Raw genomic sequence first — 12,436 nt, 5'->3', positions numbered from 1 at the left:
TTGCAGCTCTCAGGTTCTGGTCTGCCTATCATAGGACGTCAAGGACGTACTGGACAATGCCCTTCTCAGACTTCACAGTCTCATCAGATGAAGGGGCTACCCAACTCTTTCGCAGGAGATCTGGTGGCCCTTGGATCCGCCATCCATACAGGAGCTCAAATGGAAAAAAAACCTGTTGATGCTTGTGGTACCTTCCTGTAGGTACCCTGTTTGTCCCAGTCCCTTCCAGTGTCTGAGACGAACTTGCAGAGCATGTTCTTGAGCTTCTGGTTAAAATGCTCCACCAGTCCATTGGTCTGGGGTGGAATAGGCTGGTCTTGATCGCAGTGATGCCTAGCTGTCGATGCAGTAGCTTCATCAGCCTGTGACGTGCAATTGGTCCCTTGATGATTGAGGATTTCATCTCGTGTCCCCACTCTGGAAAAAAGCTGGACGAGGGCGTTGACGATCTTGGGCATAGTAATGGATTGAAGAGGGAAAGCCTCAGGATACCTTGTCGCATAATCTCTGATGGCCAGGATGTATTGGGGCCCTGTACTGCTCCTTTCCAGAGGTCCCTCAATGTCAATGGCGATACGCTAAAAAAAAGGGAAAGATATCACAGGCAGTGGAAGTAAAGGTGCCCTATCCTGTCATCGCAAAGTACTGTTTTTTTTGGCATGTGTGGCATTTGGTGCAGTAATTCTGTACATCAGTGTACATGGAGGGCCAAATAAATCATGAGCTTATGCAAGTGTATGTTTTCTGGAGTGCCATATGTCCTGCCCATGGAATACTGTGTGCTAAGTGTAAAACAATGGGACGACAACATGTAGGGACAACAAAAATGGGTGGATTCAGGGATTTGCATGTACAATACATTATTAATGATAACATATTTTCCCCCACACAAATCAGCTTGTTTTCCCTCAAACACTTTAGCAAACAGTGGTTTCAATGTCTTGTCAGCTTTTTGCAGTTCTGAAATGTTTTCTGGGATCTTCCAGCCATGAACTTCAAGACCCTCAGTTTGGATCTCAGTGGCTGGGGTACCAAGACCTTTTTCTAGTCGCCGTTGACAACGTGTCTTTCTGGGGCCCTTAGCCCCGCATTGCAACAGACTATGGTGCAAGTCTGGCAAAGGCTGCAGACCTGCTTTAACCTGGAGTTGTGTCAAATCATCAACAACAGCCACATTCAACAAATACATTTGGTCTTGGACACACGTTTGAAGGTACTGCTTCACATCCCCACAAACACATTGTACACTGACCAAATTAGCAAATGGAACACGTGACATATGACTCCTTTTGAGCAATGATAAAGAGCTACCAATGTCCAAAAGAGCATTCAAACATTGTTCATTTAAATTAACATTTTTCACATAAATGTCCTCCTCTCTTGGGACATAGCAAAACCTAGTTAGTTTAGGTTTACTTTTTAGTTTAGAATTTCTTTGTGACTCGGTTTTTCAGGAGCTACTTACTGTACATGAGTGGCATTTAAGTCAACATGAGGTTCATCAGAGCCACTAAGAGAACTTTTAAAATTATCTTTAGTGGGTCGAGAGCGCTAACCTCCACGGTGAGCGTTGATGTACTGCTGACCCAGTTTAACAGCATCAAGTCCAGTTGTCAGCTCATGTTACTTCACCCACACTCAGATCTCATACTGAAGAACACAGAGTAACTGTTCCAGGACAATGGTCTCACCAATCTCCTCCTTTGTATACAGCTTTGTATACAGGCCTCACCCAACGACGGTACAAGTTCCACAGCTGATGGTAAGTTTCTGTCAGTGACTCCCCAGCTGGAGTAGAAGCAGCACGGAACTGCTGACGGTAGGTCTCTGGAGAGATGTTGAACTTTTCCAAAAGAGCCTCCTTCAGGTCAGTGTAGATCTCTGACACAAGAAGTTCTTGATATCCTCCCCGTGTTGGAAGACTGGCAACTTCAGTTCCATTCGTAGCATCGGCTGGCTGCTGGACCCCATGGCAGTTGGTGAGTCTTGGTCTCTCTGATAAGCTGTACTGAGCTGGCGTTGGGAGCTCCAGCCATGGGCTCTCGACAACACACAACCTCTCAGCTGGCCGGCCAGCTTGCAAAATTGACTCTCATAGACTCTGTAGCTCCAGTAGATAACACTGGCCTCTCTGCTCGAGCGCTCAGGAAATCATGCATCACAGCATACATCCCACCTCCAGATGTTGCAGCAGGAAAGACAGGTCTGACTTGAGGTGACGTGGACTTAGGATGAATGGACTGGAGATCCCCCTCTCTCTCCTCTTCTGTAGAGTCGACAGAGTCCCAGGCTACATCCTTCTAAGCCACAGCTTTGGTCTGGGAGTGAAGCCCTTCACTAGGCTTCCTGCCTCTTCTCAAAATTCACACCTCTGCATTGGCCATTATATAATACTATATTATTTTATTTTATTGTTTCAGTTTTGATACAGCTACAAATAGATTGTCCATAATTTATAACTTCTTAAAATAATGTTAATTATTTATATAAAATAAGGTAAACAGTTCAAAAAATAAAAATACACTTTTATCAAGATCATCTTTAATGGTGTTGATCAATTTTAATGAAAATTAAAGCTGTAAGCAGTGATGAAATGGCCCTCGCACGCGGGGCTCACTGCCACCCAGTGGCCATAGGTGAACAGCAAACGTTGGGCAATATGCTTATAAAATGGTAAATATTTGTACCAGTGTTACATGTTACTTCCTGTTGCCAGTAGGTGGCGCTATAACTATAACCAAATATGAACATGTAGATATCTACACAAGTTTGATTAGAGTCCTGGCCTGAAGTTTGAAGCAGATTGGACATTGTATGCACAAGTACAGTAATGTTCTGTTTCACTGCATTAATAGCATGCTTTAGCACTTAGCTAAGCGCTGCTATAATGTTTTAGTATGTTTCCAGCATGTTGGCAGTGTATTTAACACTTGCTGACACTTTTTAATATGTTGCTAGGAGTCCATAACAGTGTTAAACATGACACTTCCTGTTGCCGGCAGGTGACGCTATGACTACAACCGAATACGGGCATGTTGATGTGTTCAGGACAGGACCCTTATCAAAAGTGTGAAGTTTGGGGCAGATCGGACATTGCTTGCCTGAGTTACGGTAACTTCCTATTTTTCTGTAATATCTGCGTTGATTTTTATGCCAATGACATTGTTGGTGGGCATATACAAAAACAACAGGAGGGAATTGCTATGTCTCTTACAATATGACAATGTGTAGATGCAGTACTTGGATAACTTCATCTGCTGAAGCAGAAACAGAAACATATGAGACTGGAATGCCTGACTTCTACTGTACTGTATGTGTTTGTTATCTCATGTTTTTATGTTGACTTATGAATGTGATTACCTGATTGTGATTAGGGATCGTGGATGAAAGCCATTGGCTAAATTCAGTACAATGCAAGAAATGGAAACATTTATGTTCAAATTGTGCATGGTCCCTTTTCAAATAAATTTAATAAATAAATAAATTTGTGTGGTACCCAACTTTGATGATGGGATGGGATGTGGCTGTCAACCTTCAGAATGTGTTCCAGAACATACAATGTTCTTCAATGATAGCTGATTGCAACTGACACTAAATATGATTAAAATGACTGGATTCTAAGCAGATAAAAATTGGATTTGGACTGACATATTGAACAAGGCTAAAATATCTCCTTTAGAAGAAAGATCTCAGAAAAAAAAACAGTTTCCTAGGAGATTTTCATAGCTAAAAGCCATTTGTTAGAGCTGTCTCTTTAAGAAAAGAAAATGATCAGATATGACTGATGATGTCTCAAGATGGCGGCGCGTCCACACGCAGCGGCTTCTCTCTGTCCCGACAGAACGGTGTTTTCGTGTTTTTTGTCTTATGAGTCGCAGTGTTTTTGTACGTCATCATCGCATCTATCTGTCTTTAAGCGCGCATACAGTCATGAGTTTCTGCTGGATGTCGACAGAGCCGCATTTTTAGAGTTAAACTCCGTGCACGCGGAACAGCTGCGAGATCTCGGACTGCTCCGGAGGCCTACATCATCACCGACCCCCACTGCTGCATCTCGCCCACAGCGGAGGCGCCACAAGCGGCGTGAGAGGAAGCAGAAGAGGGGTAAGCGCGGAGGTATCCGGGCTAGGCTAACGGCTAACCCACACAAGCCATCTATCCCCACCATCGTACTGGCTAACATATGCTCTTTGGACAATAAACTGGACTACATCCGATTACTAAGTTCAACTCAAAGGACTGTAAGAGACTGTTGTGTTTTTGTATTCACGGAAACATGGCTCAGCGACAGCGTTCCAGACTGCGCCATTCAGCTCGACCAGCTGACGTGCTATCGAGCAGACAGAGCTCGCGTCGCGGGAGGAAAAAGATCAATGACGCGTGGTGCCGCAATGCTGTTGTGATCTGCAAACACTGCTCACCCCTGGTGGAGTTTATGATTATTAAGTGCCGGCCGTTCTATCTGCCGAGGGAATATACTGCCATACTGCTCGTTTCGGTTTTACATTCCCCCGAACAACAACAACAGCAACAGGAACGATGCACTAAATGAACTGCACCAGCACATCAGTGAGCAGCAGACAGCACACCCCGATGCTTTTTCTCATCATAGCTGGGGATTTCAACCATGCTGACTTAAAGAGTGTGCTTCCAAAAATACACCAACACATTAACTTTCCAACAAGAGGTAATAACATTTTAGACTTTGTTTACACCACACAGAGAGGAGCTTACAAGCCCTCCCCCTCCCCCACATTGGTGCCTCAGACCACATCACTGTCATGCTAATGCCTGCATACAGACTGCTCGTTAAAGTCGCCAAACCAGTTCAGAAACAGATTCAAGTGTGGCCAGAAGGGTCGTCAGACGCTCTTCAAGACTCCTTTGATACAACTGACTGGAATATGTTTAAGCAGGCTGCCACTTACAATAACACCACAGACCTCCAGGAGTACTCAGAGACTGTCACTGCCTACATCAACAAGTGTATTGAGGATGTAACAGTCACAAAAACCATCACTGTCCGGGCCAACCAGAAGCCGTGGATGACAGGGGAGATCTACAGACTCCTGGAGACGCGGAACGCTGCATTCAGAGCTGGAGATGAGGGGGGCCTGAGAACAGCCAGGGCCAACCTATCCCGCGGCATCAGAGAGGATAAGAGACAGTACTCCAGGAGGACAGCCCATCAATTCAGTGACAGCAGAGACACTCGGAGCCTGTGGCAGGGGATACAGACCATTACGGACTACAAGCCCCCACAGCGGACCTATGACAGCAACATCTCTCTGCTGAACGAGCTGAACACCTTCTTCGCTCGCTTTGAGGCACAAAACAGCACCACTGCACAGAAGACTCCACCTCCTCCCAGTGACCAGGTGATGATGCTGACCCCGGACAGTGTGAGGAGATCCTTCAGCAGGATCAATGCACGCAAAGCTCCGGGTCCTGACAACATTCCTGGCCGTGTACTGAGAGACTGTGCAGCAGAACTCACTGATGTCTTCACAGACATTTTCAACATCTCACTTAGTCAGGCTGTTGTTCCCACATGCTTCAAAGCTACCACCATCATTCCAGTCCCGAAGAAGCCATCTCCATCCTGCTTCAATGACTACCGTCCTGTTGCACTTACTCCCATCCTCATGAAGTGCTTCGAACGGCTAGTCATGCACCACATCAAGTCTGCACTCCCCCCCTCCCTGGACCCATTCCAGTTTGCATATCGGTCCAACCGGTCGACCGATGATGCCATCTCAACTACCCTCCACTCAGCACTCACACATCTAGAAAAAAAAGACTAATACATCAGAATGCTGTTCATAGACTTCAGTTCAGCATTAAACACAATCAACCCTCAACAGCTCATTAACAAACTGGTCCAGCTGGGGCTCAACACTTCGCTGTGCAACTGGCTGTTGGACTTTCTGACTGGAAGACCTCAGGCAGTATGTGTCGGCAGCAACACATCCAGCACCATCACACTGAACACTGGGGTCCCCCAAGGATGTGTGCTCTTCACTCTGCTGACCCACGACTGCACACCGTCACACAACTCCAATCTCTTTTTTAAGTTTGCGGATGACATGACTGTGGTGGGTCTCATTAGCAACAGAGATGAGACAAACTACGGGAGCAAGGTGAGCCGCCTGGCCGGGTGGTGCAGTGACAACAATCTCTCTCTGAACGTGGAGAAGACAAAGGAGATTGTTGTTGACTTCAGGAGAGCGCACACTCAGCATGTTCCTCTGACCATCAAAGGTGCGACTGTGGAGAGAGTGAACAGCACCAAGTTCCTGGGTGTGCACATCACAGAGGACCTCTCCTGGACCGACAACACTGCAGCACTGGCCAAGAAATCACAGCAGCGTCTCTACTTCCTCTGGAAACTGAGGAAAGCCAGAGCCCCACCCCCCATCATGTACTCTTTCTACAGAGGCACCATCGAGAGCATTCTGACTAGCTGCATCACTGTGTGGTATGGCGCCTGCACCCCCCTCCCTCTAACATACGATGACATGCACCAGTCACTTTGTGCAGCAGTGGTCTGCTCACTACCTCATTCACCATGGAACTGAAGTCATTCTACCACCTCCTCAGTCAGTTTAAATAAAATAACTGCTCTTGAGCACTTTGTCACTTTAATCAGACTGAATAAGCTATTTTTTTATGCACTAAAAATTTTTTTATCTGCACTTTTTGTTCACTGGTTTGCACTCTATCTGCCATGTGCCTTGCGCTGCTTTTATTTAACCTTATTTTTATTTTATTTTTTCTATTATGTCTTTTTTACATTACCTTATTGTATAGTTTTTATCTTATATTTTATATTTGATCTAGATTTTTTAGGCTCTACTGTTAGTGTTATCTGTATGCACCGGGGGTCTGAGAGTAACGCAATTTCGATTCTCTGTATGTATGTACTGTACATGTGGAAGAATTGACAATAAAGCAGATTTGACTTGACTTGACTTGATGATTATATAGCAGGATACTTGACATCAGCTGACCGAATACCAGTCAACTGGTCATTCTTCTGTCATGAAATGTTTCTCGTTGAGTCTCTGTCACAGCAGGATCTGCTCAAGTCCACTATGATCCTGTTCTTGTAGATCTGTGTTACCTGCAGGAACTGGCTGTGATCCTGTGTGTGTGAAAGCTGCTCCAGCTCAGCATCTCTCCTCCTCAGATCATTGATCTCCTGCTCCAGTCGTCCTTCAGCTCGACTCACTGCAGTCTTTTCCTGATCTCTGATCTGCTGTGCTATCTCAGAGCAGCTTCTCTCAATGGAGCGGATGAGCTCAGTAAAGATGCTCTCAATTTCCTCCACTGCTGTCTGTGCAGAGCGCTGTTAGAACACACATCACAATCACACAGTGGGCTTCAGTGGGACTGAAAGAGCTCCAGCTCTGGAGGGGAGTCCTAACTGAAATTTAAACTTCTTCTCCAGACTCACCTTATGAGACTCCACAGCCTCTCTCAGTTGCTGAAGATCCTTCTCCATCTGCTGGATTGTTTTCTGGAGGACAAATAAAAAACAGGAAGAATCAAATAAAACTGCTACCACAAAGTCCTCAAATGAACAGTTAATGAGATTCAAATATTGGCCGTGAGACTGAGGAGTTAAAAATCTAATGTGATAAGGTTATAGGTTCAATCATAAGTGCCAGTATTTTTCAGTAAATGCCTAGGTGTATAGGAATAGCATAAATATATATATATATATATATATATATATATATATATATATATATATATATATATATATATATATATATATATATATATATCTGTAATCCTTTACTCAATTTCATGTCATTCCAAATGGTTATGATTTTCTCTTGCAGGACACAAAAGAAGATATTCTGAAGAATGTATCAATTTCCAGGGCACAAATCAAATATGATGATGACAAAAACATCAGACCTCACTGGTTCATGCATTTCACATGACTAAATGTCAACAGATTTGATTTGATTTGAGAGTGAATTATAACTTACATTTCATTCTGTTCATGATATGCTTCAGAACACTTGGATTAAACCCCTGGAATTATATGGATTACTTTTATGCTATCTTATTTGAAATATTAAAACTTTTGAAGCCCAGTGCTGTTCAGTGCTTGGACAGAGGAGACATTCTTCAAAATACTTTCCCTTTTGTTCCTCAGAAAATAGAAAGTCATAAAAGATTAGCACAACATAAAGAAAAGAAAAATTATGCCAAATTTTTGGTAAACTATTGCTTTAAGTTCATACCCGATTCTCTGTCCTCTGTGCTGCAGCTGAAACAGTGTCATGGTTTTTATGTTCATCCATCATACACGGCACACATACACATTTCTGATCAGTATGACAGAAAACCTCAAGGAGCTTCTCATGTTTCTGGCAGATCATCTCCTGCGGTTGTCCAGTGGCTTCAGTCAAATTTTGTCTCTTTCCTCTAAACCAACTCTCATGTTGTTCGAGGTGATTCTGACAGTAAGATTCATGACATATTAGACAGTACCTGATGGCTTTGTATTTTCTTCCAGCACAGACGTCACACTGCACATCTCCAGCTCCAGCGTAACAGTCAGCAAGGAGTTTGGTCTTCTTCAGTTTCTCCATCAGTTCAGCCAGCATGGTGTTTCTAGCTAAAGCAGGTCTTGGACTGAAGGTCTGTCTGCACTGAGGGCAGCTGCAGACTCTCATCTGATCCTCCTGATTCCAGCAGCCTATAATACAGCTCTTACAGCAACTGTGTCCACACTGGATGGTCACTGGATCCTTCAGGAGCTCCAGACACACTGGACACACTGGAATTCTGGCTTCAGCCATGTTACTGCATGAATACAGAGACACAAACACACACCAGCTCAACTACATTTCAGTTTCTCTTTCCCTGAACTGGAGAGTTTTGTATTTCCTGCTTCTGTGTTTGAGTGACATGTGTACAACAGATTTGTCAGCAAGTCTTTTTTTGTTGCAATGGAATTTTTTAAGCTGACACAACTTGCAGTTTCTGAATTTGTTAATTGAACAACATTTAGTTTTCAATGTTTCAGTTGACTAAGAGTATTTGCCCACTCAACTTATAAAAAACGTTTTGAATCAATTCAGTAATGATTTATATTCACAGCCAAGTTCTCTAAGGAAGATGAGAAAATACGATTTTGCACAAGCATTGTAACTTGAGGGTTTGGTGGGCTTTTTTAATGTGGAACTGGTTAGTTCTGATATAGCTTTGGTACGCTTCTGAAGACCATCTTCCAAGAGTTTGGATTTGCTGCTTGGAGAGGCCTTTTAGGGCTGCTGAAGTTGCTGCCCCAATGTGAAAAGAGTGGCTGGAGAAATTCTTTGCTGGTATGCCCGACAATTGCAGGACGGATCAGATGTTTTTGGAACCAGAATCAAGTGACTTTTTTTGGGGGGGGAGGGGGTAATCTAAAAATAAATAGTGGTTCGTGGGGTAATTTAGCCTGAGAATTTCTAAGGCGGAGGTAGATGAAGATGGAATGGTATAGTTGGATTGGAGAAGAAAAAGTCGGGTTGTCTGGCCGGGAGGCTCTCGCCGACATCCGACGGGAGCTCAATACTCACGGCTTTGAACGGTTAAGCCTCGCCAACCTAAAGACGGAAAGGTAAAGTTGTCTGGCCAGGAGGCTCTCGCTGACATCCAACGGGAGCACACAGCATCTAACGGGTAAGCCTCACTGACCTTAAGACAGAAAGGTAAAGTTGAGTGGCCGACGAGGCTCTCACCGACGTCCAACAGGGGCTTAATACTCACGGCATCGGACAGGTAAGCCTCGCCATCCGTAGAATGGAAAAGGTAATGTTGTGTAGCTGGGAGGCTCTCGCCGGCATCCGACGGGAGCTCAATACTCACAGCATCGGACGGGTAAGCCTCGCCGACCGTAGAATGGAAAAGGTAATGTTGATTAGCCGGGAGGCTCTCGCCGGCATCTGACGGGAGTTCAATACTCACTGCACGGACGGGTAAACAACACCGTTAGTTGAAAGAAAAGATTCACTCGACCAGGAAAGTTCTTGCAGCATCTGATGGGAGTTTAATACTCACGACATCAGATGGGTAAACTTTGCCGGTAGTTGGATGGAAAAAGGCACGGTTTGCTCGACTGGGAGGCTCTCGCGGCATCTGACAGGAGTTCAATACTCACTGCATCAGATGGGTGAGCCTTGCAGGTAGTTGAAAGAGAAACATATTTGCATTCAAAAGTTAAGCGTACAACAAAATAGAATTTCCTGTGTCAATGTACCCCAAATTAGTGTAAAAAAAATTATTTATATTATTATTTATTTATTTATTTATTAATTTATTTATTCTTCATATTGATTGCATGATCAATGTCCTACAGTTGAGAGAGAATTTATCAAGAGCAATCGAGGTGATCATGCTTGAAAACGGCAAATTATGTGGAGCTGATGGATCGATTAGGAGTTTCTTACCCCAGAATTTTCCGAGTAGCCACTCCAATGGGCTAATGCAAAACAGAGAAGGTGGGGCATCAAAAGGGTTGATCATGAAACCTTGTTTAATTCACGCCACCTATGGGGGAAAGCTGAACAGATTATTTCAGTGAAATGGCTGAACGTAATGAAAAACTTTGAAAAAAATGGCAACTTTGGATGTCCGCATTCGAGGATTTATGATTGCGGTAGCATTTCTGTCATAAAGAATTGTCCAAATATTAAAGATTGTGTACATTTGAATTAAATGTTTAGCAAAACAAGGATTAGATTGCACAGTGGCATGTAAAAACAACTGTCGGGATGTTGGTGCCCTTTGAAGGCTTTTGATATAATGTACATTATATTGTTTAAAACACACTATGATAAGTTTTATTCAATAGAACAGTATCTTTTTTATATATATTTGGCAACTTTAAAAGTTATTAGATGTTAAAAAGACATGCATTTTCCTCTTAACCACATAAGGAAGAAAGTATTGAAAAGCTAGCCAATGCAGCACATCGGCTAGAGATTTGGAGAGAGATGCCTAGTAATACTCAAGTCACATGTGAATTAGGTTGCTAGTTGCACTTGATCAATAATGGTTTCCTTTATGATAAACCTAAGTTGTTAGTTTGTGCCTATAATCGTTAATCATTTAGGTACATAGTTGAAATAATTTTCTCGCAAATCAATTTTTCCATTTGTTTATCTGAGTGAAGTGTACTTTAAAATACAGGAAAATATGCTAGCAAAAATTAAGAAAATCTGAGTAATTTGTTTGTATTCTACTCCATTTGGGACGTTGCTAAAAAATTACATTTACATCATTTTGTGTTACAACGTCATTTGACAACTTTCAGCAACAAACTACCTACCTTTTAGCGACTTTACCTAAAAATTATATTGCAACATGGCCTGTGCCGCTAGCGCAACAGCTTGAGGCCCGGCTGCATATGACGCTGCGGTCAGAAGAGTCACGGTAAAGGTTGAGTCGAAGCGGGAAGCGAGTGAGGCTTTGCTGTGGTGAGATCAGGGGCGCGGCCCAGGCTTGTTGGAAGCCTGCCGCTGCGACCCAGCGCTTAAGGAGAGCTTTGCTCGAAATATTGGCCGCCCTGCTGTTGTGGATTTAGGAGTGAGGTTTGGCTGATTGCTGGGAGATGAATAACTTAGATCATACAGATCAGCTTTGTTTACCCTTCGCGAATTAATCAGCGTTTGCCTCAGGCTTAAATACGGTCAACTTTCCAATTGGAGGAATTGTAGGCACAGCCGAAAGATTAGAGGATGCTGGGGAAAAAATTGGAAGTGACGCTGGTAGAGGCGAGATTAAGCCTCGAAGTCGTGGATAGAGTGGACGAACAGAGAGCAGCGGCCGCGATGACACCTGGAGCTCGGCAGCGGTGTCTGGCGGAGAAGGTGTGATCCTGTTGAAGTCCCCAAGCAGTACCAGAGGAGTACCATCGTCTGGAATGATTGACAGTAACACATCCAACTCCTCCAAGCAGTTTCCCAGTTGACCTGGGGGACGATAAACGACCACAAAGTGGATGTTAACAGGGTGGGTTATAGTAATTGCATGTGATTCAAATGAACCGTTACCTGTAAGAGATGGTTGAAGATCAAATTTCCATTCTTTTGAGATAAGGAAACCAGTACCTCCACCCTTCCCGGTCATACGAGGGGTGTGGGAACAAGTGAAATTAGTGAGGAGGGCTGCGGGAGTGGCAGTGTCTTCAGGTTTGATCCAAGTCTCAGTTAGGGCCATGAGGTTGAGACCGGAATGAGTAGCAATAGAAGAAATTAAGTCTGCCTTGTTAACAGCAGACTGGCAGTTCCAGAGACCAACCGGAATAGAGAGTAAAGTAGTAGAGGTCAGAGGGACAGGCCGTATATTTTTGGGATAGGCCTGCCTCCGACGTACAGTGTGTGCTCTCCGAGTGTTCGTAGTAATAGTAGAGATCTGAAAGCACAACTTCTAA

At 43.9% G+C, this 12,436-nt stretch overlaps 1 protein-coding gene across 1 annotated transcript in view; it reads right to left on the bottom strand.

Moving 5' to 3' along the window:
- The window catches only part of LOC122142788 (tripartite motif-containing protein 16-like protein), a 38,453-nt gene extending 29,565 nt beyond the window's left edge, over positions 1 to 8,888 (bottom strand). The window contains exons 1-4 of the mRNA XM_042753846.1: positions 8,259 to 8,888; positions 8,066 to 8,072; positions 7,457 to 7,557; positions 7,124 to 7,348 (exon numbers count right to left, since the gene is read on the bottom strand). Of these exons, the coding sequence (XP_042609780.1) occupies positions 7,124 to 7,348; positions 7,457 to 7,557; positions 8,066 to 8,072; positions 8,259 to 8,819 (894 nt within the window). The 5' untranslated portion in view covers positions 8,820 to 8,888. The remainder of the gene's footprint in view (positions 1 to 7,123; positions 7,349 to 7,456; positions 7,558 to 8,065; positions 8,073 to 8,258) is intronic.
- Positions 8,889 to 12,436: the final 3,548 nt, after the last annotated feature.

The sequence above is a fragment of the Cyprinus carpio genome, unplaced genomic scaffold, assembly GCF_018340385.1.
Source record: "Cyprinus carpio isolate SPL01 unplaced genomic scaffold, ASM1834038v1 S000000168, whole genome shotgun sequence".
Taxonomy (NCBI): Eukaryota; Metazoa; Chordata; class Actinopteri; order Cypriniformes; family Cyprinidae; genus Cyprinus; species Cyprinus carpio.
The sequence above is the reverse complement of the archived record's forward strand: the minus strand, read 5'-3'. Positions and strand labels throughout refer to the sequence as shown.